Consider the following 19,852-nt stretch of genomic DNA (forward strand, 5'->3'; position numbering starts at 1 on the left):
AATAAATTATGAACTGCTTTCGCATGTGAAATACTAATTGTTGTAGTGGGGATTGAACCAGGAGCAACTACTTGCAAAGTGAACACTCTAACCACTTCACTATTTCTGCATTGCTAAGCTTTGGAGTATATAACTATTTAGCTCCTCATGATGTGTAAGCTAGGCTGAGCAGAGCTGTGCAGTGTGCACACTCCCTCAGCTACACATAAACTTTATTGGGGACTGAAAAAAAAATTAAACTGATGTGTTTTAATTTTGTACTGTAGGGGTATGCACATTGATGTATGCAACATTATCTGTGGGGGGCTGTGCTTTTACAATGGTGATGACATGGCAGGCTTTGCATTTGAGGTATGCTCCACAGATGCTAACAGTGTCCATCATACCTCTGAACTGTACAGATTGTCACAGGCTGCCCAGATATTTGCTCTATAGATTTGGTCCATTTTTCATAGCATTTTGGCTTTCTGGCAGATTAGTGGCAAATCATTAAAGATTGCAATTAAAAAATACTGACAGACATTTGCGTTTTAGACTTCATACCCTTAAGCACATTCATGCTAATGCATGACCTGTTATTCTGTCAACTTAAGTCTGTGAGCCAGACTTTTATTTCCTTTCTCCAAATTTCTTACTCTAAGAGGTTGAGAGGTATTTCGCAGACACTCTCGCCACCATTAGATTGCCATACAGAAATTATGGAGTGCAAGAGGCATGTGTATAGTGAGAGCATTGCTCTCAGACACACCCCCTGCACTCGTGCACTGAATGGTGTACATTTTAGAGCACGGTAGCGTGCCTTCATGAATATGCATGGCATGCTGCCATACTGTATGAGAATGGTCCCTTCCATGCAGGAATAGGTTATTCCTGCACGGAAGTTTTCTGAATCCCTGGAAATGTCTTTGAAGATGGTGAAAAGAATGTGAGTGATACTGAATTTATACATGGAAAACTTAAGAATAGGCTGTGAATATAGTTTTAATGTAATAAGTAAAGATTTGCTTGTTACATATGCATAGAGTTTATTGTTTTTGTGAAGTACAATTATTTCTTGTAAACTGTGAAAGCTGAATTTAGCATATTATAAAGTGTACCAGCATTAAGAAAAATAACTTTTGAAATAAATGTCTGTTTATTGTAATATTAAATATTTAATACTTAATGCATTCACTGTGGCTGTTCCTGTCAGAGTTGATAATTAACAAGTTATACAATCGTAGGTATATGTGATCCAACATCTATTTCTATAACTTGATACAGGACAGACCAATTGCCCCCCCCTCCACACACACACATAAATATATCTGTAACACCTGGAGGAATTAAACAGAAGATTGCCTATTTTTATGCAGAGAATTTCATATTTGCTGCAAGATCCCCCTTGTGTTTCTGTGGGGCCTCAGAATAATAACATAGCATTTTGGGCAAAATATGCAAATAATTATACATGCACCAGGTGTTAAGATAGCAAATATCTCCACAGCCACCATATACTTTCCATTTATGCTGAGGTATGCTGGTATGAAAGAGAGCCAGACACTAACAAACACAATCATGCTGAAACTAATGAATTTAGCCTCATTAAAACGGTCTGGCAATTTTCTTGCAAGAAATGCCATAACAAATCTGACACTGGCCAAGAGACCCATGTATCCAAGCATAAAGTAGAACATAATCACTGAACTCACTTTGCACTCCAGTACAATTTTGCCTTCTTCAGTCTTCATATTCATTTCAGGATATGGGGCAAATTTCACCAGCCAAATAATAGACAATACAGCTTGATGCATGGTGCCAAGGAATGCAATGCAGTAGGGAGTTTTGGGTCCAATGTAATGTCGTAAAATGCTGTCAGGTGTTGTGGCTTTAAAAGCAATGGCAACAGTAATAGTTTTGGCCAGTATTCCAGAAACATATAAAGAGAATATTATTCCAAAACTAGTCTGATGAAGCAAACTTATGACTTTCTGGGGCTGTCCAATGAACAGCAAGCGGGAAAGAAAACAAAGGAATAGGGAACTAAGGATGATGTAGCTGAGTTCACGGTTGTTGGCTTTCACAACTGGAGTGTCCTGATACTTAATGAAAGTACAGAATATAGATTTAGTAAATAAAGAGAAGAAAACTGTGCAACTAGTCCGACTTGTTCCCAGAGCTTCTTCATAAGACAGATAATCCATAGACTTCTGGATGCACATATGCTGTTCATCATTAGGCCACTGATCCTCTGGACATCTGAAGCAGTTATTTGCATCTAAGCGAGAGAAAATATGTAAAGGTCATATTTACAGAAATTAAATACTACTCCAAGATGTATGGTATTCAGTCATGTTAATAACTACATAGCAGTAGTGAGTTGGTTATAGAGGAGCAGATAAGGGAATTCAAGTCAGTTTACATCTTATAGGTTTAGGCAGTGGTGAGTGCAGAAAGCTGAACCTCTAGCAAATCTGGCAACATGGTTGTTCAGTTTTTGCAAGTTAGTCAGTATAGGAAAGCATATAAGAGGGTCAAAAGTAGGTGGGAGCTGGCAATGGTAGTTCTGGCAGTTGGGGTGAGAAATGCAAAGTTTCTATATAGGGATCCCACTTTTTTATTAGTGTTTTTTATTGTTTAGTTAAGTTTACGTGCAGGTCAAATTTGAGGTTTCTGTCTATTATTACACCTAGTAATTTAGTGTTAGTATCTGGGTAGATTGTAGTACCATTGTTAGATATAACTGTGAAGGTAATTGTTGGTGACTGACGGGTGGGGGTGAAGTAATTTGGTTTTATTGGGGTTTACTATTAGACCACGGTTAGAGAAGCATCTCTCAACAGTTTTAAATGTGGATTGGGTCATGGTCTGGAGGTCCTGTGGGATATTGGCTGAACAAATGAGGGTGGAATCGTCTGCATATTGTATGCATGAAGCATTTGGGTTGACTGTGGGGAGAGCATTTATAAAGATGGAAAAAAGTAATGGGCCCAAGATGAAACTACTATAGTAACAGGTAAGGGGGAAGAGAGTTGGTTTTGCCACAGAACAGCCTGATGACTATCCTGCAGGTAGTGTTGGAACCACTGGATGGATTGGTGATCAAGGGATAACTTTCTAGAGCAATAATAAATAGCTGGTGACTGACCATGTCAAAAGCCTTGGAGAGGTCAAGGAATAGGGAATATGAGAGTTGGGCATTATTTCTATTAGAATTAATGGTGTTAGTAAAAGAGAGCAGTGCAGTAGTGGTACTATGGTGGGGTCTGAAGTCATGCTGGGAGTTGACAACAGTTTGTTTTGGAGGAGAAAGTACATTAGCTGTTTGTGAATGCACTTCTCCATGATCTTAGCCATGGGGGATAGAACGGCTATGGGTCTGTAGTTGGAGAATTCTGTGGATGGTCCACCCTTGAGGAGTGGTATCACATGTGACACTTTCCAGAGTGAGGGGATGATAGCTTCTTTAATAGTTCTATTTATTAAGATGGAGATGGGGATAGCTATGGCTTTTGCTGCATTTTGTAGGTACTCAGCTGGCATTAGGTCATTAAGACATGACATATAAGAAAAAGTAAATTAAAGGGTAAAACATGCAGAATCAATAATTAAATCAAGAAGATTGATAAACCCAGAAACACATTACATAAATTAAAAAGTTTGTAGGCATAGTAACAGGTACCATACAATACTACTCTTTTTTAAACAAGGATGTGAAAATTTGAAGCTAATATGGAGGTGTTAATTTGAAACTAGCATATTTCATGTACATTATTTTCTTCAGCCAGTTGTGTGAAGTTTGAGAAAACATTTCAGTCTAAGAGTAATCTTAGGCAATGAAATTCAGTAAACAGTAAGAATGGCAGAATAAAAGATATCTTGTAGATAAGCCTTTTAAGTCCAGATGAAATGCTTATCATTAGATGCAGTAGATTTAGCAACATTCAACATATACGTAAATACAAATATGTGACAGTTTTATAAGCATCATGAATATATGTGATCTGAAAGAAAGACCAAATATATCAGGGAACAAAAGAGTAGCACAGTAGGAGAGATGATGCAAAGAGGTAACTGAGAAATTTTGTAGGGAGGGTAGGAAGCTAGGAAGCAAAAGGGGGAAAGAGACTAAAGCAGGGAATTACAAAATATGTTCAACTGAATTTTATGTGACTACAGTTTGTAGTGTGTATAAGTCTGCAATGAGTAAAGTGAGTGACTTAAAAAGTTATGAGTTAGTTAGTATTAAGTGTGTGCAAGGAATATGTTCAGGGTTGATTGTTACCAATTAATATATCTTATAGAGTATCATCAGTGGGTAAGTTAGCATCAGGTTTCTCCTATATTTACATTGGTAGATTGCTCTTTACAGATTTAGGCAGGAATGGAATTCCAGGATTTCAGTGTTGATACCATTGGCTAAGTATCCTAATGTTTGCTACTTGACTTTCTGACTTGTAACAGATGATATTTCAAAGACAGTCACATTTCTGGGTACATCTACCACTTTATTTCTGCTATCAGAGATGGACATATAGATACCTAGATGATATTTTATACCATTGTATGATAAGATTCCTGCATGGACAGTGTCTCTAATAGATATTTAAGAGGAGACCTTATTCGAGTATATAAGGCATTTAGAGACAACTACCTCTGGGAATATCTGGGCTTATCAAAAAGTGGAGAATCAACAGACAACCTGTGCAGAAAATTCTTTAAGATTGAGAAGTGTACTAACTGGTTTTCTGAGAGAGCAGCTGATGCGCGGAACAGACTATCCAATTACATTAAAGGAAGCACTAGCTTAGATATTTTTAAGAACAGCCCGAGCACTTTTTATGGGAACAAGTGTTTTGGAATATTGTCAAGCCTCAATGCCTGTGCTTGAAATAATTGTATGTGTGTATGTCTGTATGTATTTATTTGTTTACAAGGTCAGAACAGTGATCAACAAGGACTGTTTTTAGGTTAACCCCAGGAGTACAATTATACTAAGACCAAGAATGTACTGGTAACTGGAAATAATAATAATAGGACAAAGATGCTTGTTGAGGTTTTTCACAATGCTGTAGCAATTACTATTAACAAAGGTATGTAAATAAGTAAAGGAATGGATTAATATGATATAACAACAGAAAATAGTTACAGTGAATAAAAGTCGTCAGCAATACAAAAGAGTAAGTTTGAATCCAGATTATGGAACGTCTGTGTGACATTTCCATTGGTGGAGTATTTGCAGTTGGACTGCTTAAAAAATATGCCTTTAATTCCTTGCTAATTTTACAAAATAAACTGTGTCATTTATTTGGAGATGGATTCCAAGATTCTGGAGACAAAGACTAGAGACATATATTTGCCTTTTGCTTCCTTTCAATTTGCACTTTTATTGAGGTTTTATAAAAATATAAAGTAAAATGTAACAAAAATATCTAAACTAAAGTTTGTAAGAAGGAACTTAGAATAATGCTCTATATTATAATAAATACTGAAGCAAAAATTAATTCACAGTATTTAACTATATAAAAAATGAATCAGGTATATCCGAATTCCCATGGGTTGTTCCTCCATATAACAGTTCAAATAGGATAAAGCAAGTATAGGACTGGCGATGCGTGTGTTATCAAACATAAAGTAAAATGGGAACTCTGTAACAGGAAGTCCTATTTTCCCATCCTTATTTATATCATTTCTTAGCATTGATTTCCAGTCCTATTAAACTGTTTGAAAAGCTCATCCATTTGGAAGGGGCACAATGAAGTACAAATATGTATGATTTTAACAAAACATGACCAATTTCTTTATCATCTTTGACAGAAATGAAATTTACTGGCCCCTTAGAATCTCTTTCGATATTCCAGGTCTAGGGAACATCTGTACTAGGGCATTGCAATATCTTTTTCAGTTACTCTCTGCATAGGAACAGCTTCTGGGCAATATAGCCTATAATCACCAAAATATACCAGTGCACATTTATGATTTTAACTATGAGTCTAACTGTGTTTATGCCTAGTCACACAAAGGATCCTTCATAGTGTACAATCTCACTAAGGGGCTCTGAAAGCCATACTTTAGGTTAAAACAATATATTTCAATTACATCGAAGCACAGGCACTAGAATAGCTAGCTAGATGTCTGCTCCTTCCATCCTTACCTACACTTTAGTTACAAATACAGAAGTATAGACCCTTACCGTTTACAAGACAGAGTCTGCCCATAGACCAAAGTCACTGGTGCCAAAAGCCAGTCAATACCTAGCCTCAAATGATACCTCCTGCCTAGAGGAGGGAACAAAATATGTCAGTCCCTGGATGAATGTGTGGGTGCCCATATATTAATTAAGGTATTCCTTCAAAGAAGTACAAGACTGTTTTATATGTAAGAGAAGAGTATTACAGAGATTGGGAAAGTGGTGCAGAATAAATCTCTCCATCCTGCTGGCATTATTTGTTTATTGATGGAAAATCAATATTTGGTTTAAGTGTTTGTGAGGCCAATTGTTTTGTGTTGGAGTAGAGGGGTCAAGAAGGGTTGGGGCCTTAACAGCAGTGAATGTTATGCATAAATCACCTGGTAGGAGTCTTTAAATGGCAGATTACAGCAACAGAGCTTCAAGCCTATTTTGGTAGATAGGAGTCTTCAATCAAGTTATAATTTTAGTGCATGGTTTATTTAGATAGATATGTAGTAAAAGGAGCATTGTATTCTATAAATGGTGCGATCAGTATAGGGTACAAAGAAGTGATCATTTATTTTGACTTGGATAAGACATCTTTAATTATTAGTCTGCACAGAAGAATTTCCTGACTACTGTTGTTACCTGATTGTCAAAGGACAGAGAGTTGTTGAATAAGTTACCAAGAACTCTGTAGACCAGAGCAATCAAGACTGGGGTGCTGTCTATATTGTAAGCTACTATCATTATTTCTTTACCAAATGTGAAAACACTGCACTTCATAATATTTAATTTAAAGCCATTTATAATATACCACTGATTTGTGTGGCTTAGACTTTTCTGCAGTAACATGATATCAGATGCTGAGTAATAGACTACAGACAGCTTGAGGACATCAGCAAATGTATTTAGTCATATGTATGGGGCAGTGCTTTGAAGTTCTGAGTAGTATATGTAAAATGAAAGGGGCCACAGTACTAAGCCCTGTAGTAAGCCCTGTTGAGGGCCACTGGGACATTTTTTGAATTATGAGGTGGCACATGTTACTTGAAATGCATGAGTTCTGTCTGTTAGCTATTTTGTTATCCATTATGCAACACAAGGGTCTACATTAGACCTTTAAGGTTATTTACAGTCCCAGAATGGAGAACAGTATTAAAGAGCATGGCTGAATCCATGCCCATTATATGAACTGCATGGCTGCTCTCCACAGCCTCAGTAACTTCTTTGAAGAAGTTTACTAGATTGAGTAGACATTATATTCCTTTGACAAACCATATTTTTTACGTATCTAGAACAACAATACTTTCTATATTGTTGGTGAAAAAATCAGATACAATACATTCCAGGCTTTTAAATTAAACCAGTTAGGCTGAAGGATCTGTTGCTCACAGAATCTAAGTTGGATCCCCTTTTGCAGACGGGGCATAACAATAGCTGTTTTCCATACCTCATACCTCATACCCTGTGGCTATGCATGTGCTGAACAGATTTAGGAGGGCTTCAGTGACAGTTGTTGATTAAGCAACCAGGTATAGGTAGAGGGCCCACTGAAGTGTTATTTTTAGTTTTAGAGTGTGGAATAAGGACATGTTCAATAATAACTTTCTGAAGGAAGGGAAGCAACAATTTCAACATCATCATCATCACCTCCCTTTTCCCATTTTCTACATGGGATCAGGCCGTCATGTCACTTGTCAACATCTCTCCCTATGCAATGTCACTCTCCTACCTTCTTCAACACTCATACCTGACTGTCACAGGTCTTCTGTCACACAATCCATCCACCTATTTGCTGGCTGCCCTAATTTCCTCTTGCCTTCTTCCTGTGTGCCCAAACCACCATAATCTGCTTGTCTACCAGTGGTCTAGAGTAGTATTCTACGTATACCTATAATACAAGGGTTACCCAAGGTACATAAGTCTATGGATCCACCTCCAATGAGACCTATTGTCTCAGGGCAGGGATGGTTGACCGAACCGATGTCCATTTACATAGAATACTACTCTAGACCACTGGTAGACAAGTGTGTCCATATTCTTAAAGATAGCAAACAGTTTCTGATAGATTTGTATGATTTTATGAAGGATGTGGAACCTAATAATAAGTTTCTAATGGTAACGCTCGATGTGGTGAGTTTGTTTACCATTATACCCAATGAGGTAGGGGTCCAGTTCTATCTTAACCACTTACATAAGAACTCTAGTTACACGAACAGGTTTATAGATTTACTATCTTTGTTTTTGGAAACTGTACTCACCAATAACGTGTTTATGTTTGGTGAGGATATGTACCTGCAGAATGATGGCGTAGCTATGGGCACTTCATGTGCCAATAGCTACGCCAACATAGTTATGGCAGAGTGGGAGGATCAGTATTTGTTTGGTTCTAGTGGTTTTAGAGACCATGTGAAGTTTTATAGGAGGTTTGTAGATGACCTCTTCCTCGTTTGGTGTGGCTCTCTAGAGGAATTGTTGTTATTTGTTCATAATGTGAACCACTCTACTGGATTTTTGAAGTTTACACTTGGCTACTCAGAGGATGTTATCTCTTTTTTAGATGTGGATATTCGTAGACTGCCAGGTGGACTGATTAATACTTCTATACATAGGAAACCATGCTATCGGAGCGCACTCCTTCATAGGAGTAGTATGCATCCTACCTATGTGTTTGAAAATGTCATGAAAGGACAAATCATGAGGGCTTCAAGGTTGAATCCCTCTGATATGGGTTACTCCCGAGAGTTAAAGAAAATGGGAGAGATGTTCTTGTCCCGAGGTTATGACTCAGTTACTTTTAATAGGATGAAAATAGAGGTGGATTCGTTACGTAGTACTGTGGCCAGACCCTATTTTTCAGATCTAGGGGTAGCCGATGATGTTGTACCTATAGGCAATGGGCTCCCACAAGGTATCGTTAGAGCCCCCCTTTGTTATACTAAGGATGCCAGGTCTATTAGGAGGTTTATGGAAGATAGATGGGAGATCTTGACTCTGGATCCTGTGGTCAAGGGAATTGTGGGTTTGAAACCTTCTATTAGCTATAAGAATAAACCCAACCTCAAGAGTATGCTATGTCATAGGCCTGTACCACCAGTTGTAGGACGTATAAATGGACCAACATGGAATACACATCCATGTGGCAATTGTAACCAGTGTGGGTTTATAGATACTAGGGATTCATTCACCCATCCTGTTACCAATTATGAGTTCAAGTTTTCTACATGTACCAATTGCTTAGATTCTAATGTAGTCTATTTGGCTAGGTGCTCCGCCTGCACCTCGTTCTATATAGGCAAAACTAATAGGACTTTGAGGGAGCGGGTGAGGGAACATATGTATCAGATCAGGATAGCTAACACCACGAATGCCTTAGCCAGACATGTTATAGTCACTTGCCCGCAGCATACTTTCTCATTTTGTGTTATAGAGGTAGTATGTCCTAGTAAGAGAGGGGGGGGCATTATTAACCATACCTTAGAGAGAGAGATGCAATGGATCATCAGATGTAGGGCAGATAAGTTCCCAGGACTCAATGATAAGGTCAATATAACCCCTGTGTTAAGGAAAAGGAGATGTTTTAGACCTTAATGTTTTTGATGATGTTTTTGATATTTTTGATGATGGTATATGTAAATACTGTCTATGTGACAGTTTCTAGATGTTTTTATTATTTTTACTTTTGTTTTTAACATTTAGCGCTTGTTAGCCTTGTTGAATTTGAAGTACTGTGTCTTTATTGTATATTGAGCAGTTTTTTAGATGCATAGTAATTAGTGTTTGACATGTGTTTGGGTTTAACCTATCAACAACAGTGCTCCAGTATTTAAATTGGGATAGGCATGCTTTTCTTTTGTAACTGTCTGAAGAAGCCTAAGGATGAAAGCGCTAACAGTTTTATACCAATAAACTGCTTGGATTTTATACTACAGTTGGTGATCGTGTTTTGAACTGTTTTGAACTGATTTCCTGCATTTTATTGCTCGAGGAGTCTATATTTTATCAGCCGTCAGACCCAGCACATGGTGGTGTTTGTTTTTTTCATTGGTAGAAGTGACAACTGAGAATACATGAGGGCTGCAGATTTTGTTAGTGACTTGTGAAAGTTCATTGCATAGTTTTAATTAATTTATCTTTTTTAAGTCCTTGAATTCAGAGATGATTACTGATTTGTCATTAGGATTAACCACTAGTGACAAGTACAAATCAGTGCAAGTGTTAGTGGGATGAAATCAAAAACATTTTGAACTCTAGTTGGCTGGTTACATATTTCCACAAGGGACTTAACATTTACTGAGACTAGGAACCATTGGGCATACCCACCCTTTGTGGTATAGGCACTCCAGTTAATCAAAAAATATTTTTATTTATGAATAATTAGGTAAGCACATTTAGAAAGCTTTCATGGCCCCCTAGATACATGTAAGGTGACCTGTAGCATGCTATAAATGTATCAGTTGTCTTGTTTAGTTTAATTTTAACTTCACTAAATACTGTTTGTGGATTCAGAGTAAACTATCTGGAGATGACTGATTCTTGCAGTACTGCGGTAATTCCCATTGGTTTCCATCAGGTTTGAATGCATTATAGGTACTGAGATCCAGTAAAGCTGGAGTGCTGTCTTTACAATGAAAATAAATCTATGTCACAACACAGATAAGAATGTGTTTTAATTTTTTTTTTTTTAAGTAGAGTTTTGATATATTGCAATTTATGGTTAAGATGTCTTGCCCTTAGCAGAACATCTTAATGTGGTTCTGACTGGAATTTACTGTAAGCTTTATACATACACGCACACACACACACACACACACACACACACACACACACACACATATATATATATATATATATATATAGATATATATATATATATAGATTAGTACTAGGCTAACTGCCCTTGTGGGCCATTTTCAGCCTAGCCAATTACCCCATGTGAGAATCAAACCCTGCACCTTATGTTTGTAAGGTAAACACCTTAACCATTATGCCAACCTCCCACCCAAATGACGATCACAGTACAGCACGGTAAAGCACGATATATATGTATACAGATCTATGTCAGATTATTGAAGTTCTGAAACTTCAAAATTCATATAGCCGAGACAATATGATCGAAGTTTCGGAACATAAAACATTTTAAAAAATTATATTTTTGAATTTTTAATGTTTGACAGGATGGCATGCACCCCAGCATCCCCCACCCCCTGCTAATTAAATATGCCAACTCTGAGATTGCACTACATTGCAGAAAAGGGTAAATTTCCTCTACCGTGCTGTATGTGATCTCCATTTGAAATGTTCAAAGTTTCAAACCTTCAATCATATGGTCCTGACCATATGACTTTCAAAGTTTGAAACTTCAATAATCTGATAGGGACCCATTGATACATATGGGTTCCTTTTATGTAAGTGAATGCTTAAAGTTGCAAACACTGTTTAATTGAATGTGTTTACTCGAAATGGCAAAATTCCGAAAGCATGGAGCAGCGATTTTTTTTCCCAGGGAAAAAAAATCACTGGGCCTTTTTCGGGACTTTGCCATTTCCTCCACTGTGGTGGGATCTCGGAGATGGTATATTTAAGTACAGGGTGTGGGGAGCACATTTCAAGCATTTGCTGATATAATATAGACCCAATACATATGTATATATATATATATATATATATATATATATATATATATATATATATATATATATATATATACACATATATATACAGTGGAATGTCTCTGAAAACATGCCCTATGGGGGATGCAAATGCTTTGGCAAGTATGTAGAATATGTGTAATTAAAGTTATGGATCCCTAGCAAAGAAAATTGAAATATCAGTTATCTTGTCCAAAGGTGGCACATACTAGATCCTGCTAGAAAAACCCAGCTATATAATCAGTTATTAAGCTAGTTATCGTCTCTTTGTATTATGCATCATTTGAGGGTAGAATTCCACTCAAGGTCAAAGTCTTGCGTGCATGCATTACAATCTCAAGTATATTTCTCTGAATGTCCTTCTGGGTAGTGCATCTCAGGTTATTCACACCTGTGTGAGCCAGGACCAGATTGCTGTAATATATGCAGTATTTTGGGGACTGTACCACCTTCAGGACGTCATGGGTCCTGGCACCAGAAAGGCAACTAACTACTGTCTTTGTCAGGCCTAATGAGTAAAGAGTCAATGAGCATGAATGAAGATGAAGTTAGGAGTTACTAGGGTATTTCTGCTTGGGCAGAAAATCTTATTAGCAGTGAAAGATTTACAGTCTGCGGTTTGGTGACTCACTCAGTTATGTGAGTATAACATAGCTAGATTAAGGGATTCCAGCCAAGACCTTTTTGTTCTGATTCTTAGAGGCATGAGGAGGGTTTCTTTTACAATCTCTGTATATGCTAGTTTAGTGTAATCTTGTGGCATTATGTATGACATTATGTGTTGATTACTGACTTTCTATGTAAGTGAGTGAGTGGTTTCTAATTTTTTACAGATAATTACCACTCTCACAAATCATGTCATGCTGGTTCAGTAGTAGTAGGTTGTCTGGAAGCATTAGTTATATCCTTCACTGTCTCATAATACCAACTGCAATCAGGCTGACAACAGAGGGGATAGAGATAGTCAGGGCTTCCGTGTTTGCACGCTTAGTCAAATTAGCGAGGGTGGGAATGATGTATTGAATAAATTTAGTCATTAGGCCGAGAATGGATATTGGTATGTGAATCATGCTGTGGACATTCATTTAAATTTATTTCTTTAAAGAAAAATTTTAGTATGTATAGCAGACTGCATATATTCATTGGCTACATGACAACTTTGATTAAAATGTTTAGACTGATTACATTTAAGATACTTCACTTAATCCATTTTATGTTCTGTTGTATCCTTTTTCTGGTGTTCCTTTTTAAAGTCTATAAAAGGTCTCCCATCCACAGCTTTTATTCCAAAATTAGTATTTCCATAAACAAGATGATCTACAATGTTATTATTTCCTTGTGCACTCACTGGATTATAGCACCCATCAAAGCTGTCACGAACTGGTTGAAAAGGATCATCTCTGCTACTTTTAGGACACATGGTTATCCTCTGTTTGCAACTAATTACAGGTTAGATGAGCAGGGTATATCATAAATGAATAAAGTGGATTCTCCAAATTGTAAATCCAGGCATGGAGCATTTGGGCCTTTACAGTAGGTGTTAAAACCCGGTGTGCTAGTATTTCCACTTTCCATTTGTCATAATTATTTTCATTGACAAACTCTACATAAAAGGAAGCCTTCTGTAGTACTGCAGAAAGGAATGAAGCAACAGCCGTGGTCCGCTCACATTCACTGACCTTTGAAAATGCTTGGATGAAAGTGTCTACATCATCATTTACATTCACTTTCTGTAAGAAAGAATTGGCCTTAATATGACACACTCCCATCCTGCAGGTGGAGTCTGAAATCCTACCTGAGATTTTTACTTTTCTTGCAGGGCTAATACACTGTGCTGGATTTCATCCCCACTTTCTTATTATCAATGACAAAGATTTATTTGTTTGCCACAAGTGTTGTTGTAACACCTGTTGCTGATCACTGGTTTCCTGAAAACCCTGACAAAGAGGTTTAATAGCTTTATCCATTTCATTTTATGATATAGAAGTTGTATCCAAATGTAGAACTATATTCTCACTGTCACATGTTTTTCATGTATGTACACAGGGTATAACATGATTCATTGGTTGTACCCAAATAAAAAATGACCCTCTCACTCACTGCTACAAGGTTTTCCTTTGTACAGGTACAGACTATAAATGATAAACAACAGAAATATAATGTATCAGGGGTTACAACTTTAGGAAATGTAATTCAGATTATCAGTCTGCATATGATAGTACAATTCATGAACAATTTTATAAAAACATCGTATCAGTTTATTACTGTGTGATACTATTCCGTCTCCCCACCCAGTCTTCACGTTACAGCAGGTGTTCAGCTGGAAGTGAGGCAGTTACCACACAGTTTTTGGCCTATATTTTCTGCATCTTATAATCATATTTTGCCCACTGCATTTTCTACTACATGTGACATCCTGAAATCTTTTGGCCTAGTATTTAACTTATACGAAAGAGAAAATAGCCACAAAAAGTATTGTTTGGTTTACTCCAAGTACAAGCAAGCATAAGAACAGAGATTTGCTTAAACCAAATAGTTGCTGAAATGGAATTTGTTTCAATTATTTTTACTCTGTAGAAGATAGCTATGGGTTCCTCCCATTTGCTCACAAATACACTTAGTTCATAACAGAAGACTATAGTTCCTGTAACAGAGCCCAATATGGAGCACAGTTTTTAAATGTCAGTCTTTCCTTAAGAAGGTAGAAGTGAGCAGACATTCTCTCAAGTATATAGCAAGTTGATCCATAAACTGTAGAAAGAGAAAAAAGCTTTCTTCTTACCACTAAACAGAGGGTTTTCTTTTATTAGCAGTCAATAAGTAGCAAAAGATAGTGGAGTCACCAAGCCAGCACCATGGTGTAGATGGCTAAAACCCTAATTACAAAGCAGGAAAGGTGTGTCTGAGGTGCTGGCAGGTACAATGGGTGAGCCTACTCAGGGAGGGTAGGATGAAAGGTCCTGTGCAAAGGGCACACAATGCACTTAGACAACAGCAAAGTGCTTCCTGAGAGTAGGAGGAGTGTTTTACTGATGTCACCCCCTGTGGAAGTGAGAGGTGTTTTAGCATGGTCTGCCAAATGCATGCCCCATCCATAAGGTATTAATGGGGTATGGGTGAAGTTGGGAGAAAATTAGGAAAAACACTACTGACAACAGTAAAATGCAGACCTGGGGCACATTGATCTCCTTGCCATCCCCAGTCCTTATCAGAGTAAGAATAGTACCACCAACCAAGAAACAGATAAACAAATCAGCAAGCAAATAGAGTCCCAACTGTCTCTTAAGAAATATTACTGTCTGTGAAGCCTGACAAGGTATACAAGGATAATGCAGTACTGCAAAGTTTATGAGACACAGTTTATTGTCATTGTAGACACTTGCATATTTAAAGTGTTTTACTGTTTTAATTGAGCTATTGTCATTAGAGGATATGTTGAGCAATTGGAGGAATTTTGCTGAAGGATTAACAAGAGTCATCTTTTCAAAAAATATTAGCACAACAATATTTTTTGAACAACTCCTGCAGTTCTGTTTAGATTAATGCAAGTTTGGGAAAGAGATCTGTAAGGTGGAATCCATATATTGAAGTAATTTTGACTGCTTACCCAAAACAAGCTCTGTCTAATGGATACCACACACCCAACAGTGGGGAAATGTTTGACTGCAAATACCTGACAATGATGAACATCTAAAACTATACACTTACTGATGGTAAGTGACCCAGAATATGCCTAGAAATTAACAGGGGATGCTGGTAATACAGGTTGATGTGTGATTGATTTTAGGAGCATTTAGGGATTAAAATAAAGGTGATCACCCATTAGAGGGATCTGAGTTTTGATGACTGCTGAGTATCAAGTAAAGAATGGTCATAATCACCAAGCAATGAGCACTGAATAACTGCAAAAATCCAAACATGTACTGAGTTGTGGAAATGAGTAAGATCCGATAACATAAAGTGAATGGAGATAAACACTTGGTAGCAGACATTAAAACTGTAAAGAGTCCAATAAATAATTAATGATCTTACGCTGCAGACATAAAACACTCAAACTGATGCAGTATATCTATCTACACGCATATATATATATATATATATATATATATATATATATATATATGTGTGTGTGTGTGTGTGTGTGTGTGTGTGTGTATGTATATGTATATATTATATATATATATATATATATATATATATATATAAATATATATATATATATATATATATATATATATATAAAGTGAATATAAAAAGTGTACACACCCCTGTTAAAATGCCAGGTTTTTGTGATATAAAAAAACAGAGACCACAATAAATCATGTCAAAACTTTTCCCACCTTTAACGTGACCAATAGCCTATACAATTCAATTAAAAAACAAAACAAATCTGTTAGGGGAAAGATATAAAAAAATAAAAAAATGTACAATAAGCTGGTTGCATAAGTGTGCACACCCTTAAACTAACACTTTGCTGAAGCAACTTTTGATGTAATGACAGGATTCAATCATCTATTAAAGAGACTATGATTAACCCAAAATAAAGTTCAGCTGTCCTAGTAGGATTTTCCTGACATTTACTCAGTTGCCTGCTACAACAAAAAACATGGTTTGCAGAGAGCTTGCAAAGCATCAAAGGGATCTCATTGTTGAAAGGTATCAGTCAGGAGAAGGGTACAAAAAAATGTCCACAACATTGGATATACCATGGAACACAGTGAAGACAGTCATCAAAAAGTGGAAAAAATATGGGACAACAGTAACGTTGCAAAGAATTGAATGTCCCTCCAAAATTGATGAAAAGACAAGAAGAAAACTGGTCAGGGAGGCTGCCAAGAGACCTACAACAACACTGAAGGAGCTGCATGAATTTCTGGCAAGTACTGGTTGTGTATTACATGTGACAACAATCTCCTGTATTGTCCATATGTTTGGGCTATGGGGTAGGGTTGCAAGATGGAAGCATTTTCTTACACAGAAACACATCCAGGCCTGGCCAAAATTTGCAAAACAATACATTAAGTCTCCAAACAGCATGTGGGAAAATGTGTTATGATCTGATAAGACCAGTGTTGAACTTTTTGGCCACAATTCCAAAAGGTACGTTTGGCACAAAAACAACACTTGGTATTACCAAAAGAACACCATCCCCTCGGTGAAGCATGGTTGTGGCAGTATCATCCTTTGGGGCTGGTTTCTTCAGTTGGAACTGGGGCTTTAGTCAAGGTGGAGGGAATTATGAACAGTTCCAAATACCAGTCTCTTTTGGCCCAAAACCTTCAGACATCTGCTAGAAAGCTGAAGATGAAGAGGATTTTCACCTTTCAACATGACAATGACCCCAAGCATACATCAAAATCAACAACAGAATGGCTTCACCAGAAGAAAATTAATGTTCTGGAATGTTCTGAGCCCAGACCTAACCCAAGAGAAAATCTGTAGAGTGACCTAAAGAGGGCTGTGCACAAAAGATGCCCTCGCAATCTGACATATTTGGAGTCCTTTTGCAAGCAAGAGTGGGAAAATATTGCCAAGTTAAGATATGCCATGCTGAGAGACTTCTACCCAAGAAGACCAAATGCTGTAATTAAATCAAAAAGTGCTTCAACAAAGTATTAGTTTAAGGGTGTGCACACTTATGCAACAGCTTATTGTATTTTTTTTTTTTTTATATTTTTCCCCTAACAACTTTGTTTGTTTTTCAATTGAATTGTAAAGGTTATAGGTCACATTAAAGGTGGGAAATGTTTTGAAATGATTTATTGTGGTCTTATTTTTTTATATCACAAAAACCTGGTATTTTAATAGGGGTGTGTACACTTTTTATATCCACTGTGTGTGTGTGTGTATATATATATATATATATATATATATATATATATATATATATATATATATATATATATATATATATATATATATGTGTGTGTATATATCTTAGTATACATTCATTTGTGCATTAGTGGAGTGTTCGAGTGTGTATTAATTGAAAGTACATTTTCAAAATATAATAAGACTGAAAAAAAATAAGTTTGGATCCATAATGAGCAAATCACAGCACACTTTCGCACATGTGCAATTTGACACCTGAAATTGAGGAAGTGTGGCTTTGCTGTACAAATAGCATCATCATTGGAAGTGGCATAAGTAATTAAACATGAGTATGTGCCGATATTTTGAGTGTTGCATATGTAAATGGTGAACTAAGTGCCCTGAACATTTAGAGTCACGATTTGTGACCTTGTGGATTATACAACTAAGGGCACAACATTGCACTTTGGGTCATTGGTGGCAGTTATTAAGAAACCTGTAAAGAATGCAGATAAATACATGTAGGTTACACTTTTATAAGCTGTACTGTACTATGACATGGTTTTTATTTGTGCATATATCTCTACTATTACAGGTTGATGAAGTTGGTGTTCAGGAGTATGTGCCTGGCACAGTAAACAATATATACACTACATTAAAAATGCAAAAAGGACCTGCATTACTTGTGGTGGATGGCTACCAGTTTTATTTGGAAAAGTCTGTTGAGCTGAGACAGTACTGGTGTTCTACACAGAGAACTAGGAGTAGATGTAAAGGGCATTGTGTTAGAGAAAGCCATGTTGATGGCTATACGTTATTAAAAAGTAAACAACATTATCATGCCCCAGATATTTTGCAAAGTGAGGTGTTTAAAGTAAGGGATTATCTCAAATGGAGTGCTGAACACTCCATAGAGGACCCCTGCAAAATTGTCTGTGAAGTGTTAGCCACAACCTCTACAGCTGTCATTAATGAATTACCCAATACAGCAGCCCTAAAGCAAACTGTTAGTAGGTATAGATACAAACAAAAGGTAGAAAGGTTTAAGGATTTACGTTCACTGAAGGACTTAACACCAGACATGCTGCCTCTAAATAGCAGTTCATTTATCATAAAGCACAGTGTCAATATGGTGCAAAACATGAATATAGTTGTTATTACCACTGTTAATAATTTACAGATGTTGTGTGCATCTGAGTATGTACTTGTTGATGGTACTTTTCCAATCAGTGCGACAAAGTGCAGACTGGTTTGTAGTATTCATTGCGCTTTGGACTGCACAAACAGTAGGAAAGTTGTTCCAGCCATTTATGGCATATTATCTAGTAAATCAGAGAAATGTTACGATATCTTTTGGGGTCTCATACTGGAATTGTGTGCATTGCACGATTTACAGCTATTGCCTAATATGGTTCTCACTGACTTTGAACATGCGGCTGTTAATTCTATTAAAAAGCACTTGCTGAACATGTCTGCTAAGTGTTGTTGGTTCCATTTATGTCATATTATCCAGAAATTGCATCTAACATCAGAGTTTGCCAGTAACATTGAGTTTGCTTTACTATGTAAGGAAATACCTGCATTGGCTTTTTTGACCCCCACAGATATTGGAGATACATTAGCTGATATTGGGAATTACATGCCAGAAAGTGCCACACCATTTTGCACTTATTTTAAGGAAACATACATTAATGGAAGACCGCGGCATTATGGCATGTGTGGTACAACTTCATAGAGACTGCCACCTCTGTTTGATACTGCATTTTGGAATCAGCATGACACGTGAAATGGAGTACTCTCATAGTCAAATGCCATGGAGGGGTGGCATAGGAGACTCCGTAGCTTAGTGGGGAATAAATGACTGTATTTACTTGATGTTCTCCATGCCATACAACTTGAACAAAACCATGTGGAGGACCTCAGAACTAGACATCTCCTATGCCTACCTTCATCTCCTAAACAAAAGTGCTTAATGGATAAGGAATCCAACTTTGAGAAACCATTGTACAAGAGAAATTATTTTACTCCCAGGAGATTTGTTAAATTAGTAGCATGGCATTGTTCATTTTAGGTTTAACACTTGTCTAAGGTCATTTGGTTTGGATTTCTGCATATCTAAATGCTAACACTGTGTATGCGGTTTATGTCAGTATGTCTGCACAGTTATCACTTGGGAAAGACTTCATGTTTGACTCAGAGGCAGCATATTACTTAAGGGTGCACAGTGACAGTGTTG

The 19,852-nt window shown here is 37.0% G+C and overlaps 1 protein-coding gene across 1 annotated transcript in view; it reads right to left on the bottom strand.

The window, feature by feature from the left end:
• Nucleotides 1-1,361: 1,361 nt before the first annotated feature.
• Nucleotides 1,362-19,852, bottom strand: part of LOC122801265 (vomeronasal type-2 receptor 26-like) — a 47,854-nt gene continuing 29,363 nt past the window's right edge. The window contains exon 5 of the mRNA XM_044070815.1: nucleotides 1,362-2,257. Coding sequence (XP_043926750.1) covers nucleotides 1,362-2,257 — 896 coding nt within the window. The remainder of the gene's footprint in view (nucleotides 2,258-19,852) is intronic.

This window comes from Protopterus annectens, chromosome 4.part1 (assembly GCF_019279795.1).
Source record: "Protopterus annectens isolate FY-2018-M chromosome 4.part1, PAN1.0, whole genome shotgun sequence".
Taxonomy (NCBI): domain Eukaryota; kingdom Metazoa; phylum Chordata; order Ceratodontiformes; family Protopteridae; genus Protopterus; species Protopterus annectens.